This window comes from Peromyscus eremicus, chromosome 14 (assembly GCF_949786415.1).
Source record: "Peromyscus eremicus chromosome 14, PerEre_H2_v1, whole genome shotgun sequence".
Taxonomy (NCBI): Eukaryota; Metazoa; Chordata; class Mammalia; order Rodentia; family Cricetidae; genus Peromyscus; species Peromyscus eremicus.
The window spans coordinates 84,321,433-84,346,804 of NC_081430.1; the positions used below are offsets into that span (position 1 = coordinate 84,321,433).

A 25,372-nucleotide genomic window follows, 5' to 3' on the forward strand; every position below is an offset into this window, starting at 1 on the left:
ACGAATGGGTTCATTGGGACCTTACCATTAATGAACAATGTGGCCTTGGGCAAATGTCATAGTTTCTTGAAAGAGTTATATTGCTTGTTTCTGTGGGTTTTTTTGTTTTTGTTTTGTTTTTTTTTTTTTCTTGATAGCTTGGATTTCTAGTTCAAAATGATTTTCTGTCCCATCAATGAGATACCAGCCAAAACAAAGTGTGGGCATAAATTCTTTACTGACCTATTAAGATAAAATGTAAATATGTAAAAATCCCCCAGCAATAAAAGCTAATTTTTGAATTGAGGAACTCTTACGGCTTTGAACTCTGTTTGTCTACATGGTGGATAATGGTAAGGAAGTCAGTTTGTTTTTTATGGAAAACACTTGGGCTTTGTCAGGTTCTGGGTTCAAATTCTGACTTCATTTACTTGCTTAACCCTGACTTCTGGGCATTAGTTGCTTCACTATAAGTTAGAGCTGTTGTGTGTTTTGGAAGAGATAACATATTTTCAGGTTTTTCCACATGAATTCAGGAGGGCCGTAAGGCTAGATCTTAGCTTTTACTATTTAAGTGGTGAAAACCAGTCCAACATTCACGTGGAACTAGGTCGATGCCTCAGGTTTCATCTTACTGTGACCCAAGAGGAACTGGACATGTTCTTTTGTACTTTGGTTTATTTGTAGTATCATAACTGTAGCATTAAAAACCCTCCTGGCATTTGGATTTTAACATGACAGCTCAGGACATGATCTCTTTACTCTAGGGGATGATGAGCAAAGTGATTGGTTTTATGAAGGAGAGTGCGTCCCTGGATTCACTGTCCATAACCTTCTGCCCAAGTGGACTCCTGATCACTGCACTGAAGTAGAAAGAATGGACTCCGGACTGGATAAACTCTCAGATCCCACATTCCTTTTACCTTCCCGGCCAGCTCAAAGAGGTGAGTTTGGAGAAGATGAAAAAGTCAAGGTCGTGGCTTTATGGTTCTCTTTGGGAAGACTCAACGGTTGCCCTGCTCAATCACTTGCATGCCTCCGGCCGTGCATTGCTCTCTGAACTGTGGAGTTAGCTCAGGGTCCTCCCACTCCTAATCAGTCCACATAGGCTCTTGGGACAAATCCCAGTTTGTGTCACGTTTAGGCAGCCTGGCATCAGTCACATCCCAGCAACACATCCCTTTGTGAAGTCGATGTGATTCCTCCCAAATGCTCCTTGGAGGCTTGAAAGATCGGCTCTTACAGGGAACATTCACATACAAGAAATGTGGCATTTTTAAGTGGATGGTTTTAAAATACTTCTTTAAATGTATTTGTTTTAATGATCTTATTATTGTGTACTTCGACACAAACGCATATCTGCTCCTTTGCTTTACTTGAGTTCTAAAGGGGTATAGTGGGGTGGAAAGGGCCCATAACAGGACACTTCTCTTTTAGTTAGCTCCATGTTGTGACCAAGTCATTTCACTTTTTGGAATGTCTGGGCCATTGCCCAAGATGTATGACAATGAACAGGACTGTTTCATAGTTTCTTTAGCCCTGCAAATGTAGGGCTCTCAGGGAAGTAGCTCTCAACCATTTAGCCAGTCATCTGGTACTTGTTGATGTTTGGTGCTCAGAGTGGCACATCTGTGATCATACTGCTCAGGACAAAGATATGGGCACAGTCTGGCTGATAGTTTTGTGAAGACGCTGGGGTAAGGGCTCCAGTGTGCTAGAACATCTGTGCTTAAGGGTCTTGTAACTGAGGCCTCTTCTTTCTGCAGGATACCATGCTCGTCTGAATCGATTGCCAGGAGCTACAGCTCGGTGCCTCAGGAAGGGGCGGAGAAGGCTGGCTGGGAAGGTGACAGATCTCATGGTTTCTCCGGTGCTGTGGGAAGGTGGTAGTCCCCATGGGATTTGCGTGCCCTACTGACAGTTGAAGGCATCACAGGACTCTCTGGAGTGAATGAAACCAACTGAAATGTTCTGGGAGTTAAGAAGGGTGAATGAATGTTGTGTGGGATTTGAATGGATACAAACTGAAAGAAACACTTTATCCACACAGAAGTTCTGACCAAGCATTTAATCAGCCTCTGTTGTGTGTAGGCAGCTGGTTTGGTCTCTCTCTTCTGCACTTGTGACTACCCTTATATTGTTGTATAAGTTAAAAATCTCTTTTGGCTTCTTTATAACTCCTGAATTCAGGATGTGTTTTTATCCTAACTGGACTTTTTATCCTAGTACTGATTTAAAAGGAGAAAGCTACATAACAACAAACTGAACCAAATGAGCAATGCCTTCTCTCACACGTAAAATAACACTAAGCCTGCTTCACCGTCCTCCAGGAGCTTTGCCCTGGCCCCCAGGGACAGCTACTGCTCTGCAATTCTGTCCTTGCCAGGGCCTGTGCTGGGCCCTGGGCCAGTGATTCCTCCCAGCTGTTGCCTTAGCCCACAAGGAGAACTTAGATTCAAAGAAGTAAGAAGTGTGTGGCATTCCCCGCATCCAAGTAGCAGAATAGAGACTTGAACCTATGGGAACTGTTTTTTGTTTTGTTTTTTTTTTTAACTAAATTTATTTTTATTTTTTACCTTTTGGAGATAGGGTCTCTATGAAGTCCAGACTGGCCTGGTACTTGCTTTGTGTCCCAGACTGGCCTTCAACTTGAAATTGTTCTGTCTAATTTCCTGAATCCTAGGATTATAGGCATGCACCTAGCTCTTGATTTAAATTATTCCAGCTTTGAGACTGAGAACTCGGCTAAGGAAAAGGTTCCCTAGCCAGGCAGGGAAGATGGTTTTGAGGAAGAGTTTGTCAAGCATTTAGAGTGCCTGCTACAGTGTTTGCCAAGCATGTGATGGTTGTCAGTCATGATCATCTGGCTCCTGCTTTGTATTGTAGTCTACCCAGAGAGCTATTTTCTGAAGTTTGGAGCTCGGGTTGGGGGTTGAGGGGGAGAAACAAACAAGAGATGAGGCTAATTAATGTGTGTGTGTTTCCCGCAGAAGACAGTTTGCAGGAGTCACTTCTTCAGTCTTGTGGAACCTGGGTATTAAACTCAGGTCATCAGACAGGGCAGCAAGTGCCTCACCTACTGAGCTCTCTCTCTAGCCAGAGTCTTACTTCTTACCTTTAAGTCCCATTCCAGTCTCTAACTAGAGAGGCATTTGACCATCGCAAGAATCACGCTCCATGTTCCTTTTGGCTTACTCCATCTGTAGACCCTGGACCAACACCCTTGTTGGTTTTGGAGCTAACTCTTGACAGGGAAAGCTTCTGTGTGGATAAGTTAAGGAAGGCAGAAGCTGGAGAGTGGTGGACAGTGAGGTTTTCCTTCCCCTTCTGTTGATTGTGTAGAGAATAGTCTCTCCACTGTCTGCTGCCTTCTTTAAGCTCAACAAAGAGCTTTCTGCTTCCATGGATGGGAGTTAGTTCTAGAGGAATCTAGGGTTTATTGGATGTGCAGCTAATGATCTCAAGTGAATAGGGAGAGATGTACTTTTTGAATTCGTCTTCATCACCTTAAAGGGAGATGTGTCATTTCTAGCAGAGGTCACTGCTCTGCTCCCCCTGCTCCTCTCCCCAGTCCCTCTCTTCTCTTTCTAAACTGTAATCATAAATAATGAGTTTCATTCACCGCTCCCTGCCAGCGAGCTGCTAATTACGCAAAGTACTGCTTGTAATTTACACAGTAATAAACTGTAAATTTAAATATTACGGCATTTTAAGTTAATAATTTTTCTGCTGTAACAAATAGCTCATTATTCACCCATCTTTTTCCTTGGCCTCTCTATGTTCTGTATGTCTGATCTGGAGGCATAGCCAGAGGGATGAAAAATATGAAGAATGCAATATGTGAACCTTCCACTTAGCTCCACCCCTGTTTAGAATCTGACCTCAAATTAATTTTTCTAAAGCTGGTGGTTCTGTTAAAGTGTGTTTCCTATCTTCAGGCCAGCTCGTACACATAGTTGAGTACAAATGCCAAGATACCGATGTGTTTGAGTAGCATTGACACTCAGGCCCGTGACTGTCCTCTCACCTTGGCACTTCCTCTTGGGTGTGACTCTTGTTTCTGTGCAGGTTTCTGTGGTCAACAGCATTGTCGATGTGCTCATTGGGGAGGGAGTGCCTTCTGCCACTCTCCGGTGGAGATAACTGGTTTGCCTCATGGCTGTGCTTTCCCACTGCAGTCCTGAGAGCCCTGAATTTAAGAAGCAGTTTAGTGCTTTTACCGAAATGATATTCAAGGGACATTACACAGGGATCATTTTTTTGGTTTTTGTTTGTTGTGGTGCTTTGTGGTGCTCAGGGCCTTGTGCATGCTAGGCAAGCACTCTAACACTGAACAGTATGTATCTAGCCAGACTGCTTATTTTTCTAAGTAGCACAAATTCTTTAACACATAGACGTGTATTCAGAAGGTACTCGGTGAGGGTTCAGTCACTGTTTGTCTGTGGTACTTGTTGAACCTCAGTCAAATAGTTCATGGAGCTTAGTGTACTCTGCTGCTAAAAACTGGCTCCTGTTGCTGAGTGTGGTGACATACGCCTCCAATCTCAACACTCCAGAAGCTGGAGCAGGAGTTTGAAGCTAGCTTTAGCTACACAGTGAAACCATGTCTCAATAAAAAAAAAGTGTTGAATCTTCTGAAAAAGTTTTTCTGCTTCTTTATACTCTAGTATTCTAGTATTATTTCATTATTCTATTAGTACTCCAGGAAGGATGACTGTATTAAAATTACACAAACATCTAAACAGTAGACAGTGTATACACATGTCGAAACACTCCTTGGGATTAGTTTTACATTTCACTTACGTGTTAGTTAGAAACTAAACAGGGCTGGAGGGGAAGCCCAGCTGGTGAAGTGCTTGTGGAGGACTTGAGTTTGCTCCCCAGAACCACGTAGGAGGAAACCTCAGGCTCGAGGGCACGCCTGTAATTTCAGCACTGGGGAGGAGGCGGCTCACTGACAGACAGCCTAGCCTACTTGGTAAGCTCAGGCCGGGAGATACGCTGTCTCAAAAAATATAGACAGTGCCTGAAGAATGACATCTGAGGTGGCCTCTGGCTTCCATTCGTGCACACACTTAGGCCTGCCCACACATGTGTACCTGTATGCACACTTACATAAAACTAAATTTAAAATAGAAAAAATCCCAAGTCCAAAAACCAGTATTTATAATGGCTTTTTAAAAGTTTTTTGGGTCAGCAGAGAATAGATGGGCAGTAGATGATACTTCTAAGATGGACTCATCTTAAAAAAAAATAGCTGTTGGATTTTAAGGGTGACACAACCTTGAGATTGCTTGGCTGGCATAGTTAGAGAAGAATTGAGCTTGGTGACAGTTTGCATTGTATATAATTGCTTCTGTGGTTTGATGACACTCTTGTTCTTACCTTTCAGGAGACCAGCATAAGCAGTCTAGGAACCGAGAGGATCAACCATGTCATCAGTGACTCCCTGCAGAAAGAGTAAGTGCCTGAGTGCCTGCTGGTGCCCTGGCCTGCTCCTTGGAGAAGGAGGGAGAGAAAGAAGGCTTTTCTAAAGGAACCTTTCTGTTAGACCCCAGAGCTGAAAGAGGACGTCTTAAAGAGTGGTGCTTCCTGGCAGTTAAGGTGGCTGAAGTCAGCCGGGCGTTGGTGGCGCACGCCTTTAATCCCAGCACTCGGGAGGCAGAGCCAGGCGGATTTCTGTGAGTTCGAGGCCAGCCTGGGCTACCAAGTGAGTTCCAGGAGAGGCGCAAAGCTACACAGAGAAACCTTGTCTCAAAAAACCAAAAAAAAAAAAAAAAGATGGCTGAAGTCAGGCCGGCAAGATGGCTCATGGCTGAAAGTGTTGGCCGCCTGTTGTGTGTGTGATGACCAGAGTTCAATCCCCAGAACCTACGCACAGGTGGAAAGAAAGAACCAGCTCCACAGAGTTGGCCTCTCACCTCCCAAGGGTGCTATGGCACACACAGAAATTAAAAAGAAAATTTTAAGATGGCTAAAGTCTTAGATCATGACAGTGATTTTTTTTTCCTTTCTAGAGTAATTTTTATTTTGTTGCCTGTTTGTAATTCTTCATGTTATATTACTATCCACCACCAAGATACTATATTTTAAATGCATTTTTCCCAGTTTTTTTTTTTTTTAAATCATCATTCCAAGTGGCTGATTGCCTCTGTTCTCCTTCAGCCCTCTTTAAGGAGAAATCTTTTTGTCCCTGTTACCATGGTGAATGCAGTAGGAAGCATGAATGTAGCTACACAGGGATCATCTGCCTTTCTCCTAACAGCTTCATCTCCTGAACGCTTGGCTTTGCCGTGTGCTTTGCCTTCCTACGGGTCTTCCAGGGCAAACATTTGAATATCTGCTGAATAAATACATACATGTTGGGGCTGGAGAGACGGCTCAGTGGATCAAGCATGAGGACCAGAGTCTGGATCCCCAACACCCACATAAGAGAGCAGGCAGCTGTGGCAAGCCTGCCTATAATATCTGCCCGTGAGAAGTAGATCCCAGGGTAAGCTGGCCAGCAGGGAGCTCTAGGTTCAGTGAGAGACCTTGCCTCAATAAAGGAGAGTGAGCCAGGAAGACATCAGACATTAACCTCTGGCCTGCACACACATATGTACCCATGAATTACACTCCTGCATTCACACATACACATATGCACACATATCATACAGAACTACAGATGTAAAAAAAAAGCCCCGCATTTGTGTATGCTAAAGAACCTGTATGACTCATTTCTTAATCACCATGGTCAGTGCCCAGGGGCACTCCTATACATACGTAACTCGTCTGACTTTGGAGTTGGAGTCCTTTTCTCACTGCACAGCTGAGATAAAGCTGTAGTCTTCGTTTGCTCTCCCTTGTCCAGTTTTTACTTTGCGTTGTCTGCCTTCTCCATTGAAGAGCTGCTTCATGAGACTGTTGTTCACACTTAGCTGGCGTCCTCCTTCAGCTGCGTCTCTCCCAGGTCCTTGTTTGTCTTCAGTAGCCTACCCTTTTTCTTCTTCCCTCATACTTTTCCTGTCACCTCTTTTATTGGTTTCTTTCCTATTATTCTCTCTCTTTAGTTTCTGGTTACCATCAGCTGGGAAAAGAGAGCGAAAGCAGGTAAGATAATTTTTTGGGTCATCTTTTATCATTTAATTTCCTTTTCTTTAGAAAGAATAAAGCATTGGCTTCTGATTTTCCCTACATTTCTGCTTGTGCACATGAGGTGAGTAAGATCAATCACTCTTGACTTTTGAGAGCTGTGTTCCAAGACTGCCCTGTGCTCATCTGTAAGAATGGTAGCCAGTTCCCCTCTTAGGTTCAGCTGCAGTTGTGAGCTTCTTCTTAGTAACACATTGCAAGGAAAGCCTGCTTTTATTTTCATTCCCCACCCCCCAGGATTTATTTTTTACTAATGTGTGCATGTTTATATATGTGCATGTGACCCAGGGGCCTGCAGAGGCCAGAAGGCATCAGATCTGCTGGAGCTGAAGTTATGGGCCGTTGGGAACTGCTTGACATGGGTGCTAATGAGACCCGAACTTGGGTCTTCTGGAAGAGCAGTATTTGCTCTTAACCAGTGAGCCCCTTGTTTTAGTTTTGAACTTTGATTGAAAATGTAAAGTGAGTCTCATCGCCTCTGGTTTAGCTTGCCAATCTGAACACAGGAAGCAAAAGGCCTCAGCCTTTGGGGAAGTGATCAAGGCCTTGGAGCTTTCTGCTCTTAGTCTTTTCCCTGGCTCCCCCCTAGGGGGACCTGGATATAGTCAGGCCTTGAGTGGGATCCATGATTTGAAAGTGACTCGTGGTTGTTATGTTTATAGATGTTTGAAACTTTTTCAGTTTAGAGATGAGGGTTACTTAACCTTAGTTCTGAGCTTGATGGAGACTGATGGGCAAAACTTTTCTTGCTCCTTGGTTGGCTGGTTGATTATTTTGGGGGACTACTTAGCATTTTATTATGTTACACAGCTTACATTTGCAGACTTCACTGGGAAGTTGTGTTCCACAATTAACTAGAACAGTGGAAGATAAAACCAGTGTATGTTTATGAGATGACTTTAGTTGATGTATTTTAAGTTATATATTATAACGTACATTAGGAAAATGTAATTACTATGTCAGACTGACTTTGTGGAAACAGGACAAAGCTAAGTGTAAGTAATTGGTGTAAAGAAAATTCTAGATAAACAGTAGTGCAGGTGGTGGGCAGCTAAAGAAAGGGTCATGAAGGTGGCATGCAAGAGATTTGGGGACTGTTAAGCTAGAGTGTGGATTGTATTTGCTTCAGAGCATGCAGAGGCAGGACTTCTGGCCATCATTTGCTCCACATCTGTTATGTACAAGTGGGTTCAACTAGTTTCCTAAAGTTGCAGAGCTGTGTGTACTAGCTAAGTTCCTGTTCTTTTTAAGTATGCTTGAAGTTACCGCTCAAGTTCTTTCCGTCTTAAGTCATCAAGTTACCCATTTTTCAAAGGACTGTTTTTTGAGGGAAATTTCAGAGAAGGCTAGCAAACAAAGTGAGGTGCTTTGTACCCAGCTCCCTGTTTGGTTTTATAATCTCGGTGCTAAGGATGGCGTGCTGACATGTGCGCTGCACTCTCCCCTCGCAGTCACCTTTTAGGGTCAATAGGTGAGACACGGAAATGACTTTATGACCTGAAGAGCAGTACTGGAGGTAGCCCTGCAGTAACCCTGTCATAACACAGGTGAGGTGGCCAGTGATGCACCCTGGAGAGAAGGCTGGCAGAGTTCAGAGGTGACATGACTTAAACAGAAGATGCTCACTCAGTGGTGCATTCGGTTAGGCACGTTAACTCCAGGCGCCCTCCGCTTACACTGTACTTATACTGTGTACTGGGATGGGTGTGCAGTTGTCCTTGAGAAGGTAATTTCATGCTAGTCCTCTTGGGAAAAGGATACATAGTGGATAATCACTAGGTGTAAGTTCCTGGACTACCCATTAAGAAGTACTGTGTTTGGCTATTTAAGTGATTATTGCATAAAAGTTTTGTTTGACAAGGAATAGTTTTGCTTTCTTTGTGCTGGGACATTATGGACATAAGGTTAGATATGCACAACATTATTGAATGATACCAGTGTTTATGGCAGAAGGGTTGGACATAGTCAAAGAGAGCCTGTAGGCTGCTCTTTGGAATGAGGTCTCTTTCATTTAAGCCCTACTAAAACCATCTGATTTATCCCCACAGTTTAATCCTCTCTCTCCCCTTTACTCCCTGGATGTCCTTGCTGATGCTTCTCATCGAAGGTGTTCCCCTGCACACTGCTCTGCCAGGTAATTGACTCCCGGTGGCGATTATTTTCTTTTGGAAAGTGCTGTGTTCCTTTTCATAATACTTGAGATTGTATGGTATATGTGCACAGGATCCGATTTGATCCTTACAACAACTTTCAGAGGTAAGTCGATGTTTCACAGATGTGGAAACAGGCTGAGGGTGGAGGAATTTTTCCTGTGATCACATGGCTATGTCTTCTGGCTCATATTTCACATTATTTCTGTTGCTAAAAGCCCATCTTCAAAGAACATTATTAATGTCCCTTGCCATGACCTGCAAAGCCCTGCATAATCTGATTTCTGCCAACATGGCCAGCTTCTTTTCATACAGTCCTGTCCCTTCTTTGAGCAGGAAGATCTAGCAGTACTAGGGAGCTCCATTTTCTTCTTTAAAAATGGCAGCCTTTCCTGCCTTGGGCCTTTGCTCTCATTCCCCTTGTCTGGAAACCTCTTTGAGCTCCTGGATAACTAAGAGGTCATCTGCAGTACCATCTGGTTATTCTATTTGTTTCCTCCGTAGTGCTTACCATTGTCTATACTGAACATGTGTACTGTTTATTTAAAATTCCACCAGGATGTAGAGACCTGTCTAGTCCCCTGGTAAATCCCAGCATGTGCACCTGGCACTTACTCGGCATTCTGTGTGTGTATGTCACATTTCTCATTATGGAGTCTCCTATTCAGGTGACATGGAACTGGGTATGGTGTGATGACAGCATTTCTTAGCAGTGTTATTGTGCATAGAACAGCTCACAGTCTGGACCAAAGAACTCCTGTTAGTTATGGTAGGATGAGGAATTTCTTTTCCAAGGTTCTGATGAGTTTTGTTTTGTTTTGTTTTTGGTTGGTTTTGGTTTTTCTGAGACAGGGTCTCACTCTCATTATGTAGCTCTGACTGTCCTGGAACTATGTAGACCAGATTGGCCCCGAACTCACAGATCTGCCTGCCTCTGCCTCACAAGTGCTCAGATTAAAGGGTTGTGCCAATACACCCAGCTTCTGGTGCTTTTTTATTAGTCAGCTCTTAAGTAAATGTGGTGCTCGTAGACTTGTGTTGTAGCTACACAAAGAAGTAGCTGTTCTTTGGAAATAGTTACAAAGAGTTAGGATAATGAGCCCTGTTGCATAACCTGCTGCTAGATACTTCTGCTGAGAAAGTAGTATTTTGAGAAGGAGAGTCTTTTGAGAAGAGAGGCCATTGTAAATAGTGTTGCTAAGAATGTGGAATTGGGGGTGATAGAACTTCCACTGTCGGCCTTTACTCCAATATCATGCTGTTTATCATGCATTCAATCAGCATTTGTTCACTTCCTACTATGTGCGAGGCTCTTCCTTTAGAACTGAAGCTCTCATGAGAAAATCAGATATGGAAACTGGCAGCGATGATAAAGGCTTGCACCTGAAAGCTGTAAGACAGAGGCGGGGCTTCTGATGCAGACCCATGGGGGTTTTCTAGATTTCAGTCCTTAGAAGAACACGTCTCTGTTTGGCTTTTTTCTTGATGCTAAAGTAGTAGCTGTGTATGCTCTTTGGGAAGACCAGATGAGCAGCACCACATAAATTCAGCACAGAGTGGATTGATTACTCTGCTCTCCTTCCTCCATGGCTGCTCCCTGGGGCTGTATTTGGGCAGCATCAGCACCTCTCTCGTCTCCCATCCTCCTGTGGCCAGTACCCAGAGATAGATCCATGATACTTTGTGCGTCCTGTTACTCTGGCATTACTGCTCTCTTGACTGGCAGCTTGTGTAGCCGGCCTCGGAAACATTAAGAAGTCTCAGCCAAGCTTCTAGTGCACGCGGCTTGGGAGCGCTGCTATTGCTTTGAGCGCTTGCTGGAAGCAAAGGAGAGAGCCCGGAGATGATTACCAGTTGTCTTTGTCTTGTCTTTAGGTAGCAGTCCCAGATTAGAAGGCTAGATGCAAGTTCTGTGAAGTTGGGGGGAAAATGTTTGAGTTAACATTCATTATCTTATCCTTAAGTTGTTCTTTGTTTTAAATTATATGTCTCTGTTTGGCCTAGTACCACATGCATGCACACACACACACTGTGTGTGTGTGTGTGTGTGTGTGTGTGTGTGTGTGTGTGTGTGTGTGGTATGTATAGATCTTATCTCCTGCTCCCTCTCAGTTTTCACTTATTGAAGGACACAGGAAGGTTTGGAAGGTGCTCTGTGGAATGACCAGAGAAGGTGCCCTCAGTGCAGGTTTCAGAAAATATGAGTGACACTGAGTTCTTGGGGATAGCTCTCAACCCTTTAGAGTGATGGGGTCCCCATGCAGCAAGGTGTCATTGGAGCAGGACCTATCTAACTCCAGTTAGGGGATTTGTACGATGGGGTTTGGAACCATGCAGGGAGTTGTAAGAAGAGTGGACCATTTAGCGGAAACCTTGCACCAAGCAGAGGGTGTAAAGGAGCAGAGTGCTAGAGACAGGCAGCTGAATGACTGCATTAAACAGTGTTTCGAATGGAGATTTTATCTTTTTCTTGTCCCATTTTATTTGTAGTAAGAAGAAATTTCTTTCAAAGCATCTGGGCAGCACTGGGAATTTTACACCCATCATTAGAACGATTTGTGCGCGTGTGTGGTGACTGTGTTATCATTAGTGGTATAATTTTATTTTGCAAAGAGAGAAGTGTTTCCTGTTTTATCACAGCTTTCCCTGAGGAGGGCTGCTGTATTAATTTGCTGTATTGCCTCCTGGCTGTTCCCAGGCTGTTTTTCCTCTTCATCATGGAATTTTTAATGGCCCTCATGCCTCTTGGGAAGCATGTGAGGGAGAGTTCCTCGGGGAGTGCTTCCCTTTTTTCACATGCCTATAATTACTCTCCTTTAAGAGCACAAAGAGTCTGATAATCACGCCTGGGCTCTGAAGGTTCCCTCCTGTCAGGAATCTGAGCTGAGCTACTTCCTTGCTGGACACTACCGGCTGCACTCTGCTCAACATCCGAACATGGCCACCTCAAAAACCACATACAGCTTGGGATTTCAGAATAAGCTGAGGCCACTGGGGTATGGTGAGTGACCTCAAGTATGTAGTTTAGCATTTCACTATAAGCCAATAAATAATGAGACCTAATTTAAGGTAACACTGTATGAATGTGTCATTTAGCAGGTGGAGGGGGCAGGAGGGAGACTTTTGTGGTCATTGTACCATTCAATAAATTTGTAGGTTCTCTATAGAAATACTTCAGTTTAGTGGTAGTTTTCAACCCTGACTCTGCTTGCGAGTTATCTGAGAAGCCTTAAAAAATGCATCATAGGCATAGGGAGAGGGCCTCATTGATAATGTGCTTGCTGTACGAGCTCTGGGACCAGAGTTGGATCCCTAGCACCCATTCTTTTCTTTTCCTTTCCTTTTTGTATGTCTAGAATCTCAGCATTGAAGAGGCAGAGACAAGAGGATCCTGGGGTTTGCTGGCCAGACACTCTAGCCAAATCAGGGAGCACCAGAATCGGTCTCAAAAGTTGGAAAACAATTGAGGAAGACAAATAATACCAACCTCCAGTCTCCATGCTCATATATGTGTACCTGCATGCAAATGTACACACAAAAGCAAATCTGTGAACACACACATGCACACGAAAACAATAGTAATGACCATCCAAGCTGAGTCTGACCTCCATGGATCAGTTGTTGGTGTGGGGAAAGGCCCAGGCATTGATGTGATCTTAGAGCTTCTGAGGTGACTAGTAGGCAGCCAGAGTTAAGAGCTATTTCCCTGAGTCCTGGTGGTTCCATGACTGGCCCTTAGCAGGGCACCTATTTATTGTGTAATAGGGGCAGGCTCCATGCTTTGCTATTGTGAGCATCATTCTGCGTGGAGGCAGACCACTGAGATTCCTTAGCTCCAGAGGAACTCTTCCAGGTGAGAAAGTCGTTATCTAGCATGGCGGGCAGCACATAGTTGAAGAGCGAGGGCAGGCACAGTGTGGAGGGCTGCATAAACATTTGCCTGGGAGTCTGGGTGAAATCCATACAGCTGTTTCAGTTTAGCATTGGCATTTGCCGTTGAAGTAGTAATGTGCAGTACTCAGAACTGCTGCTACTCAGACAGCAGATGGGTGCTTGATGTTCTGCTAGAGGCGGTGGTATTGTAGGCAAATTCACAGTGAGGCCAGAGCTGCAGGCAGCTTTCCCCAAAATGAGACTGACTGCGAGGAAAAAAACCTCACCATTGTCATCTACGGAAACCAAGTATGGACTACCAGTTGCTGCGGCTCTCTTGTCTATGTTACTGGCTGACATCGTTAAGTGCTTTATGTCAGTCCTCAGTTTTCTCTAATTCCTCTGTCCTCCCCGTTTGGGGTGGTGATTTAGAAATGCCTCCATTTCCAGTTATTCTTCAAGTTCTGACATAGGAAAACACTGTTCTAATATCCCCCACCCCCAGTTGGCCAGTTTCCTTGTAAATAAGCTTTTTAGTTGGTGAAATCTTATTTTCGGCTAAGTAAGGTTGGCAGGTTCCCGAGCATGTATTCATATAAAAACCACGGATTTTAACGAGAGCACAAAAGTCTCAGCGTCTCCTGTTGTCAGTGAGATGGTGGGCGTGGGAATTAATAATGCACGGGAGACTCCAGCCAGAATCTTGGGTTTGCCTGGACAAACACTTAACCTCCTTGTTCCTCAGTGTCTACTTGTTTAAGTGGAAAACTTTTCTTACTGGATTAGCAGGGATCGAAGTGAAAGGATGTATGTAAATATTCAGCAGTCTGGCAACCAGCATTATTTTTGGGTTACTTCCCTATCCTATCCTTAGGATGATTTCAATTTTAAGACCTTTGAGCTGGCTCCAGACTTACTTACTAATGAGATGCTGTACAGATTCTTGAGGGCCTTAAATGGCCTCAAATTGACTCTAAGAAGAGGCATTTGGACAGTGCCTGGGTAGAAAGAGAGAGACCTTTCTGCCCATTAGAGAGTTGGACTATGATGGGCTTAGCTCATTGTAATTCATTTTATCCGTTCACAAGCATTATGATCTGCATATCAGAGTTGTGTGCCCAGCTGGCTGTGCCACTTGACAAGGAGTTTCAAAGAGCAAGAAGAAGACTCAATTCATGCTATTCATTTTGACCTTTGGAGCCATAATAAACAGCCTCAGGTTTTACCCCAGGGCTTGGGGGAAGGAACCTTTTATTAGTCCTCTGTCTGTCTGGGCTGCTGTGACACACAGCAGCCCCCACTCAACTCTTTAGTGCCTTGGTTTCAGCCGTGTACAAGGAAGGGTTTTGCTGTAATGGTGTCCATATATATCCATAGGCTGTCCATGCCTGTTGGAACCTCTTGTTGTACAGCACACATTTCTTGAATCTTCTACTTCTCTTGAAGGGGCTTGTTTACAGGGGCTCTTGGATGGCTGCTGTCTTACTGCCTGTGTGGAGTATGAAAGCACCTTCTGTCTGTCCTTCCATTAATAATATACGTCTTCCCAGTGGATGCCAAGCAGTTCTGCTCCTGTGGGTGACATCCTGCCTTGACTTCACCAAGGGAAGAATTTAAAGGCAGCTTTAAAGCTGTGAGCCCTTCGCCCCAGGCTGCTAAGGGTTAGGTTTTAGGAGGAGGCCATCAGGGAGTGGTCAGGGTCTCTTCTTGCTAGTTGAGTGCTTGTCCCTTGTGTGATTGTGAAGTGCCTTTCTCCCCCTAGTGTTACGGACCTGTGCAGGTCGGTGTGGAAGGTCTTTCCCTTACTGGGTGATTAATAAATGCCAGGACCCTGAAGATACGATCCCAGGTATGGCAGGGTTCTTTCCTCTTCTCAACATGTAATCCTCCTGTCCCTCATTTGACCCAGTGCGTGACTCATTCCTTGATTACAGTGCATTGTCTCAAAAGTATTCACTCTGTTTATGAATCGGGCTTCCCGCCATGCTGTGAGCTGCTAGGAACAGACTCATGGCACAGTCACCGTGGCTCTGCTCTATGCGCCTCAAGCATAAGGTTTTATACAGGACAAGCCTTCATGAGTTTTTGTTGAAAAAAATTGAGGTGAATGGATTTGTAATTAAGGAGAATAATTAGGATATATGCTATGTATGACCTTTGGTCCTTACTAACATCCATTTTTCTCTGGGGTATTACATAAGGAGAAAATATAGCAAATAAATACCTTTTTGTTGTTGTTTCTTTCATAGCTTTTAAAAACAAGCTGTTTTGAAGGTGAACTATTCCTTAGACTAGCTTGCCATTGGCAGACAAAGACTGCTTTTGCTCCCTCTCAGTGACTTTCAGTATCTTTGTTCTAAACCAGAAGCAGCCACTTGAGTTATTTTTTTGCCAGCACTGGTTCTATTAAACATGCATGTATTTCTCTCAAAGTATTTTTTCCCCTAAAAGTACATTCCTGCCCCTGGGACATAGTAATCTGCCCAGTTTCCTAAGTAACACCGCAGTTTGGGCAGCTCACCTGATCTTCATTCTCTGCAGTAAAAATAAAGTAGAAATGTGTTTACAGGAGGATATAAAAGAGTTCTCTTTTCATTAATTGTTAATCTTCACCCATTCACCTTCACGGAGGAGAATTCAGTGGCTGCTTATGAAGGAATATATTTTTAAAGTGTATTATTATTAATAATTGTTCCCCTTCCCTACTCCTTCCCTTATTTAAGTGTGTGTGTGTGTGTGTGTGTGTGTGTCTGTCTGTCTGTCTGTCTGTCTGTCTACTTGCTTGAACATTAAAGCCAGAAATCACAGTTGGTGTCTTCTGCAGCTGCTCTCCACCTTATTTTATTATTATTATTATTATTATTATTATTATTATTATTATTATTTGCACTTACTTGTCTGGGGTGGGAGTGGTGGGAAGCACCTGTGCCACAGTACTCATTTTAAGGTCAGAGGGCAGTTTGTGGGAGTTGGTTTTTTCTTTTCACCACGTGGGTCCTAGGGCTCAAATCCAGGTCCTCAGGCTTGGCAGCACACACCTTTCCCACTGAGCCGTCTCGCCGACCCTCCAGTGAACTCTAGGAATTCGCTTGTCTCTCCCTCCCTAGTGCTGGTATTGCAAGTGCATGCTCTTGTGCTTGGTCTTTATGTGAGTGTTGGGGATCCAGACTCAGGTCTTCATTAATATGCAGCCTGCATGTGGCCAGCTGAACCATTTCCCCAGCCCCTAACCCCCAGTCTTTGGCAAATACCATCACAATTCGCAGTAGACTATGCCACCAGCAGGAGAAATACAGATTCCAGCCTTCATACTGTGAAAGAACTGCCTGCCCCAAGTACTCACTGGCCTGTGGGTAGATAGTCCTGAGACCCAGCCAGAAGAAATGAAGCAAGAGCAGAGTCAGTCTCTCTCTTTGGGTTCTTAGCTTATATACTGGGAACGATATTTTTATTATTTAAACTTATATTTATTTAACTAGCATTTAGCCTAAGTTGTTTAGACCTAGCATTTAGACCTCTGTTATTGACTAGGTTATCACAGTAATCAGGTGCTATCAGAATTATCTAACAGCACATTTCAAAATAAAATTTTTACCGATTCTGTATACTAAATACAGATCTTAGCCAGATGTGTGTTTTTAATAGAAACTTATATAATTCCAGTAACCATTTGTCATACAGTCAAGAGTGATGTTTTAACCTGGTAGACACACAGGCCTAGCTTCTGAAGAGTAGCTGGGATGATCCTTTCCCCAGTGCAGGCTATCTGTAGCCCAGGACCAATGCACATTATTCTAGTGAAAGAACATTCATATCTCTGGCTAGGTCTTGTAAGTCTTCTCCCTTACTAGGGGAGGGCCCTGCAGACTGATGACTTGACTTCTACCTCTCCTCTCTGAATGGTTTTGTTGTGTTGTTGTTGTGAGTGACTGGGATCGTCACAGTGAAATAACACACACTGATAAGCAACACATTAAAGAAAAGCTAGGAATCAGATCCCCATAAGTGAATGTGGGTGGGAGCTCAGTCTCTCTTTTTTTATTTCATCCCTTAAAATATTTTTATATCCACTCTTGAATTATTTTGGGATACACACACACAAATCAGAACTGCTTGGGAGGGAAACAGAAGTTGTCTGTCCACTTGTCAGCAGTCTCTGGAGTAACCCAAGCACCCCACAAATGCGCACAGCTGTGTCTGCTTCCCTTTCTGCTTCCCTGTCTGGTCTCCTGTGTTTAGGGTACTCAGCTCCTTTTCCTCAGACTTCTTCTGGGTCATTGTCCTTCTTTGTTCTTGTCAGGTTCTTCCCAAGCACTGGAACCAAGTGCCAGTGTGCCCCTAACACCAGAGAGGGAGAAATGTGTCATGCTGTCCCTCTTGTCATAATTTGACCCTTTCTTGTTTCCTCAACTCCTGACAAGGAAGGGTTATAGAACAAAATCTCTCTCATGTTTTCAGCCTACCTCCTGTGAAACAGGTCTCCAGTTTGGAGCTGGGCTTCAGTGTTGTAAGTGGGCGAGCATGTTTACACTGAGATTTAAGACTGCACATGTTCTTGTTCTCAACACTCCAGTCTCTGTTAACTCACTTTCTGATCCCAGAAAAGCCGCAGATCAGACTTGGTTGGAAGACTCGTAAAAGTAGAGGTGGTCTGCTGTATTCTTAATGTTCAGTACTGTGTGTGGCACATAGTAGGTGCTCAGTAAGAATTTAGCATATGTTGGAAGACGCAAAACAACTGCTGAGTTAAAAGGAAGTAATTCACAGAGAAATAACAAACTTGTAATCAAGTAAAATGATCAGCTGACACACTTTTTGCTTGGTTTGCTTAGGAATCCTTCAGTTTTTTCCTCAGCTGTAACTAGAGAGTTCCGAAAGTTGAAGGAGTTAGAATGTTCCAGGCAGCAGTTGAAAGTGGGAATAGGGTCGTAGAAACAGGGCTGTCACACAAAGAAACCCTGTCTGGAAAAACAAACAAAAAAATGATGGGTTTAGATGTTGGGGATCATGTAGTGCAGGAGCAGTTAACCTCAAGTCTTCAGTGTTGTTTGGCAGGTGTGGAGGAGGAGAGTGTAGGTCCCTCTGACATCTGCAGTCAGTCCCCAGTAGCCCTCTGTGGACATATAATGCACATGATAATATGTACTGTAATATGTGGTACTTAATTCCATTGCTAAAAAAGTATTTTTATAACTGCTATATTTTCACTTAAAGTAGTTAGAATTTAAACATTTTGGTACATTAACAAGTTCATACTTTTACTTAAAGCATATTCCTTGAAAAGTGTGAGTACATACATAAAGAAGTTGAGAATCTGGGCCTTTTACCATATTTACAGATATAAATCAAACATGCAGAGCTTGGAAAGTGATAGATACAATACATTTCTTTAAGTGTTTCTCGACCATTTAAGATTCCTGTTGAGAATTCACTGTTTAGATCTGTACCCTGTTTTTGAAATACTGGATTTGGGCTATTGGAATTGAGTTATTTGGTTTGTTGATGTCTAGTTTCTTGAGTTCTTTATATATTTTGGAAATCAATCTTCTGTGAGATGTGGGGTTGGTGAAGATCTTTTCTCATTCTGTAGGCTGCCATTTTGTCCTTTTGATGGTGTCCTTTGCCTAACAGAAGCTTTTCAGTTTCATGAGGTCCCATTTATTAATTGTACATCTTAGTGCCTGCGCTGTTGGTGTTCTGTTCAGGAAGTTTTCTCCCGTGCCAGTGATTTTAAGGCTATTCCCCACTTTCTCTTCTATCAGGTTCAGTGTGTCTGGATTTATGTTGAGGTCTTTGATCCACTTGGACTTGAGTTTTGTACAGGGTGATAGGTATGGATCTATTTGCATTCTTCTACATGCTGACCTCCAGTTATACCAGCACCATTTGTTGAAGATGCTTTCTTTTTTAAAACCATTATATATTTCTGGCTTCTTTATCAAAAATCAAGTGTCCATAGGTATGAGGATTTATGTCTGGATCTTCAATTCAGTTCCATTGATCAACCTGTCTCTTTTTTTTTTTTTTTTTTTTTTTGGTTTTTCGAGACAGGGTTTCCCTGTGTAGCTTTGCGCCTTTCCTGGAACTCACTTGGTAGCCCAGGCTGGCCTCGAACTCACAGAGATCCACCTGGCTCTGCCTCCCGAGTGCTGGGATTAAAGGCGTGCGCCACCACTGCCCGGCAACCTGTCTCTTTTTATGCCAATACTATGTGAATTTTACTACTATTGCTCAGTAGTACAGCTTGAAGTCAGAGATGATGGTGATAGCTCCAGAAGTTCTTTTATTTTACAGGGTTGTTTTGGCTATCCTGGGTGCTTTGTTTTTCCATATGAAGTTGAGTATTGCTCTTTCAAATTCTGTAAAGAATTGTGTTAGAATTTTGATGGGAATTTTGTTGAATCTTTAGATTGCTTTTGGTAAGATGGCCATTTTTACTATGTTAATCCTACCAATTCATGAACATGGGAGATCTTTCCATCTTCTAATATTTTTTCAATTTCTTTCTTCAAAGACTTGAAGTTTTTGCCAAATAGATCTTTAATTTGCTTGGTTAGAGTTACACCAAGGTATTTTATATTATTTGTGGCTATTGGGAAGGGTGTTGTTTCTTTAATTTTTTTCTCAGCCCATTTATTGTTGGTATATAGGAAGGCTTGTGTTTTGTTTTTTTTTTTTTTTGAGTTTACTTTGAATCCAGCCACTTCACTGAAGGTGTTTATCAGCTGGAGAAGTTCCCTTGTAGAAATTTTGGGGTCACTTATGTACACTATCATGTTTGTTTCTTACTAAGCTCACAGTGAAGAGAAAAGATGGCTAATACACACCTGCAGTCCCCACGGCGGACAGAGCATGACGGAGTAGGTGAAAGCATGTGCTTAGGGCCCTTGCTTGTGGAAAGGCGGAACAGATCTGTACATGTCTCTGGATCAGGAATGCAACACTATCATGTCATTTTCTTTCTTGCCTAAGTCTTGGCATTAAAGTGTTTGTCCATCCAGACAGAAGTCCAGTGTATCTTTGGTGGTCTGTCACACCAGGTGTGTGTGCAGGCGCATGTACGCTTATACATGTGGGCACCTATGAAGGTCTGAAGAGGGCACTGGATCCCCCGGAAATGGAAGTATAGGCAGGTATAAGCCATCTGATGTAGGTGCTGGGAACAGAACTTTTGATTCTTTGCAAGAACAGATGCTCTTAACTCCTGAACTCCCTCTCCAGCTCCACATACTAGATTTCTTTTCTTTTTTTTTTTTTTAAAAAAATGGGTTTTAGCTATTTATTTTTTTAATTGTGACAAAATATAAATAACATAAAATTTATTATGTTTAGCTATTTTTCAGGGTTCATTCATTCTACCATTTGATTTTTTAAATTCTTATTCCTATAAGTTCTGGCTACCATATACTTAATGAGGATCATCTCTTGCCCTGTGCTGAGGCTGGTAGATCATTGGATAATTATGAAAGAAGTGTAAATATGGCCCCTGCTCTCAGGACCACTGATCTTAATCTCAAGGAGATTAAGCCTCATTAGGGAAGCATGATGTATGTTCACCAGTCAGATAATGATTCGTGGCACATAAGCCCTGCAGTGTTCAAGGAAAGCTTTGTGTAAAAGTGACACCCAGCTTTATCAGGGGCAGTCTGTCCAGACTGCAGAAAAGGAGGAAGTCAGGGATTGGGGAACTAAGATACTCTGTCAGCTGTGCAGTGTTAAGTCTGTCATTTTCCAGAGAATCTTGTTCTTCTAGGTTAGAGCATTTAGGTGTATTATTTGTGAAATAAGCTGAATATCCTAACAATGGAACATGTTATTGACACGTAATTTATATTTTTGAAAGTCACAGAAACAAAATATTTAACTTGTGATATAAACACATATTAAAAATCCAGATCCGGGTTGGAGAGTTGCCTCAATGATTAAGAACACTTGGTGTTCTTGAAGAGGACCCAGCTTCAGTCCCCACTACCCACAGAATGGCTCGAAACTGTCTGTAACTCCAGTTCTGGGGGATCCAAATCCCTTCTCCAGCATCTACAGACATCAGCACACACAGGATGTACATACATACTTAGAGACAAAACACTTATACATATAAAATAAAAATTTTTTAAATCTATATTATCCAGTGGCAGCAGGGTTAAACTTACTATAATTCTATGTAAATGTCCCTATTCACAGGGCATTAACCCTTTGATGCATTATCATGTGAGAATAGGTATTTCATTAGTGAATTTAGCTCAGTTGCAATTAGAGTTTTCATGTAAAAGCATTGTATAAAAATCACGTAATGAAACACATATTTATTGAAACTTGAATGTCTGCTTCTCTGAAATCTGGTAACAAGTTGAGAGTGCCATGTATTGTATGCATAATTCTGAGTATGTGTAGAGGCTGCAATGATCAGTGGCAAAAGATGATGCCTGTTTTGTTACCATGTATCTATAATGGGTCAAAGATTTCATCTGGACGATACAGTGCCTTCCAACAAGTACCACAAAGTAAACATCATCTTCTTCTTCTTCTTTCTCCTCTCATTTCTGCAGGCAGGCAAAGGTACACTGGGGACCACCATGTTCACGTGACATTAAGAGGAAGCGGAAACCTGTGGCCTCAGCATCTTTATCTAGCTCTAGTACAGGTATATACAGTTATCATTCATGGAGCACCTGTTGTGTACTAAACACTAAAGACGTGTTTTATATACCATCCCATGGAATCTTTGTGATAAGGGATCTTCATTCCTATTTTACATGAGAAAATTGAGATGCTGAGAAGTAATTTTCCTTGTTCTCTCTGACAGTGGAGTCTGCTTTTTCATCCTGTCACTTGGCTTTTTATATCCTCTGTCAGCTGTTCTCAGTCATTTGGACCTTTGTTGTAGTCCAGACAGGAGGTGAAGTCCATGCTGATGAACATCCAGCTGGATAGCAGCTAATCATTGCAGTGGTTACCTGGGTCCATTTACTTTCTCCTTTAAAAAATAATTTGTATGGACTAGAGGTGGTGGCACACGCCTTCAATCCCGACACACGGGAAGCAGAGGCGGGTGGCTCTCTTTGAGTTCAAGGTCAATCTGGTCTACAGAGTGAGTTCCAGGACAGCCAGAGCTACACAGAAATCCTGTCTCAAAAAACAAAACAAAAGGTAAATAAATAAAAATAGAATAATAATTTTTATTTTATTTTACATATATGAGTGTTTGCCTACATGTATATCTGTATACCATGTGTGTGCCTGGTGCCCATGGAGGCCAGAAAAAGGTATTGATTTTCTAGGACTATAGTTATTAACAATTATAAGCCATCATGTGGGTTGCTGGAAATAGAACCTGGGTCCTCTGGAAGAGCACTGACTCATCTCTCCACCCCATTTACTCCTCCTTCCCTCTTTCTCTCCCTCTCTCCCTTTCTCCCTCCCTCCTTCCCTCCTGCCCTGGTTATTTTGAGATAAGGTCTCATTATATAGCTCTGGCTGTCCTGAAACTCACTATGTAGACAGATTACAGACCAGACTGGGCTTCAACACGCAGAGATCCATCCACCTCCGCCTACTAAGTGCTGGGATTAAAGGCATGCGTCACTACACCTGGCTCTGTTTACTTTCTTAGTTGATTTATACAACACAGTGTATTCTCAGTAGTTATATAAAATAGCGTGTCCACTTTTACTCATCATGAAATGTCTAATTAAAAACATTTTCAGGTTAAACTTTTCTAGTTTCTATATAAAATTTATGCCAGTTGGTAGAAGCTTAAATAATGGCTATCTTTGGTAGGAGAGTGACCAAGAGAAGATGAAAAAAATCTGGGGCATTGGAAATGTTCTATGTTACAAGCCAGGCAGGGATGACATGAGTGTTTATCTATGTAAAAGGTTTTAAGCTGTACACTTAAGATACAAGTATTTTATTACACATGCTATCAGAGATACTATATATCAAGGCTATTGTAAATTACTTTCCTTAGATAAACTATAGATTGACCATCTCTAATTAAAAATCTAAAATCAGAAGCAATTCAAATGTGAAACTTTTGAACACTGACATGCACGTGGAAGTAGAATTCTCTACCTGACTCTGTATGACAAGTTGCAGTCAGAAGCAAGCACAGTGTAATAGCACATGGCTGGCCTTTCAGCTGGGAGTGTAAGATATTGTGAAACAAACAGATCTAAACCCAAAGCATTTCTGGACCCAAACATCCTGGCTAAAGCTTACTTACTCTGTGCTACATATTACATATTTCAGGTTAGCTGTTAGCCGAGTGAAGATAGAGAACAGACAAGTATGGATCCCACCCCTTACCTTCCCTGAGTGGCTTTTCAAATACTCTGAAATGGACCTCTTTGAACTTCTGTCTGAGGTGACTGCTAATTGGTGGCTCATCCTGAATAATCTTAATCACAGACCTAATGATTATTGTGAATTGTTATAGTGGTTTCCATCTGCACAGGCCCTGAGTGAGGTACTTTGCATACAGTTGTTCGTTTAACCTTGGCCCCAGCTCTTCAGGATAGATACAGTTCTTATTCCCACTGATACATGAGCAAACTGAGGTGTAAGTCACCTTCTGAGGTCAAGTGTTAGTTACAGGGTCAGGTCAGATGTTTCCCTGATGCTCTGGATCTGCCCTTTGAACTCCCAGGTGTCCTTTGTATGTACGGTAGGATTGATTATTCCAGACTGTGAAACTCAGCTCCTCAGCCAGTCTGTGCCACTGAAAGAATTAAACTGAAACCTTTTCTCTCAGCGTTTGTTCTTTTCCCTCTCCTTGGTTCTATTTTGTGCTTTTAATTTTTTTTTCCAGATCTAGGGATCAAACCTAGCCCTCGTGTCTGTAGGCAAATGGTCTGCTGCTGAGCTACTATCCCAGCCCCGCTTTAATGCTTTATGAGGACAGAACCATGGGAAGAGTTGATTGCACATTCAAAGCAGGAAGTGTATTTAGTGTATCGAAGAAGACATTAGCTGTAAGTGGTTCCCACGGGAGCCCACTCCTCTCCTCACTTGTTGACTAAGCCCTGCTTCACTGAGCACTTTCTTTTTTTTTCTACTCACAACCTGAGTGCCCCGTGGAGGTGAAGGACACAGCCTGAGCCTGCGCCATCAGTCAGGAGAACAAATGGGCTTGCTCTGCCTACCATCGGGCCATCTCCGATTCCACCTCTTTTATAGAAATGAGTGATGAAGAGAGGTGCGGCCCGCTTTGCTGCTGTATTAATACACATCAGGGGCCAGCTCCTGGCACTAAATCACACAACTGCATACATCTGTTATCAGCTCTTCACCAGTGTGATGAACAAGACTGCAGATAGAGGCTTCCTTGTGTCATTCTTTATAGGATTTTCCTAAAAGAATAAATAGCTCAGATCTCTGCCAACACTCTCCCCTGTCACTGTGATGAATTCAGCTTCTTTCTTAAGCATGCAGCTACAAATCTCTGCCCTTCCCCCACCGCTAGAAAGTTTGGAGTTGAAATTGACTGAGTTTAAAGATCTTGGTAAGGCTAGAGGGGCGAAGAAAGGAAGAGATGCAGGTCTTCCTTGTTTTGTTTGTTTGTTTGTTTGTTTGTTTGAACAGTACAAAGGGCTGGGGAAAGGTCATTAAGTAGAACCTTCTTGAACTGTAGCCCTGTTATTTTCTTGTTTTTGTCTCTGTTCCCTTCCCTCCCTGGCTTTATAGCATGTGGAGGTTTAGTGCACAGTGCTGTTCCCTGGATCCAAGGGAGCAAGTGTGCAGACCTTTTCGAAGACAGGAGTTTGCCAGCAAGCCTATACCACATACTGAAGCGAACTAGCTGTATTAGGATCTTAAAGAATGTTACTGTGTTTGTGTGTGTGTGTGTGTGTGTGTGTGTGTGTGTGTGTGTGTGTGTGTGTGTGTGTCTGCTTTCTTCAAGACTTGGGACTAAGTGGCTATAAGAAATGTAAGGCACTCAGGCTTACTTTGAACCAGTGTCCTTGAAGTGATTTTCTTCCTCAGAGCCTTGACATTCCACCCCTCCTTCTGAAGGTAAACCTGGTTAGATTAGGGGCACTGGAGCCTCTGAAGAGTCTGTTCAGAGCCTGCATAGTTGGGCTGTTCCTAAAGCATTTCCCCAGCCTGGGGTTCCTTCCGACCGGCATTCAGAAGCTGTGTTGTAACACATACTTTCTGAGCACCGAGCCAGCCATGTGTCCAGAAGGGTCCGAGTTTTTTGGTTTTTTTTTGTTTTTTTTTTTAAGATTTATTTA

At 42.8% G+C, this 25,372-nt stretch overlaps 1 protein-coding gene across 6 annotated transcripts in view; it reads left to right on the plus strand.

The window, feature by feature from the left end:
* Positions 1 to 25,372, plus strand: part of Gpatch2l (G-patch domain containing 2 like) — a 49,735-nt gene that overhangs the window by 18,221 nt on the left and 6,142 nt on the right. For 3 of the 6 annotated variants that reach the window (XM_059279075.1, XM_059279078.1, XM_059279076.1), the window contains exons 4-9: positions 747 to 923; positions 1,746 to 1,825; positions 5,372 to 5,439; positions 7,123 to 7,177; positions 9,162 to 9,247; positions 21,686 to 21,780. In XM_059279075.1, coding sequence (XP_059135058.1) covers positions 747 to 923; positions 1,746 to 1,825; positions 5,372 to 5,439; positions 7,123 to 7,177; positions 9,162 to 9,247; positions 21,686 to 21,780 — 561 coding nt within the window. Of the gene's footprint in view, positions 1 to 746; positions 924 to 1,745; positions 1,826 to 5,371; positions 5,440 to 7,031; positions 7,072 to 7,122; positions 7,178 to 9,161; positions 9,248 to 21,685; positions 21,781 to 25,372 lie in introns of all 6 variants that reach the window. The other 3 variants (XM_059279079.1, XM_059279081.1, XM_059279080.1) reach the window with 3 other exon arrangements.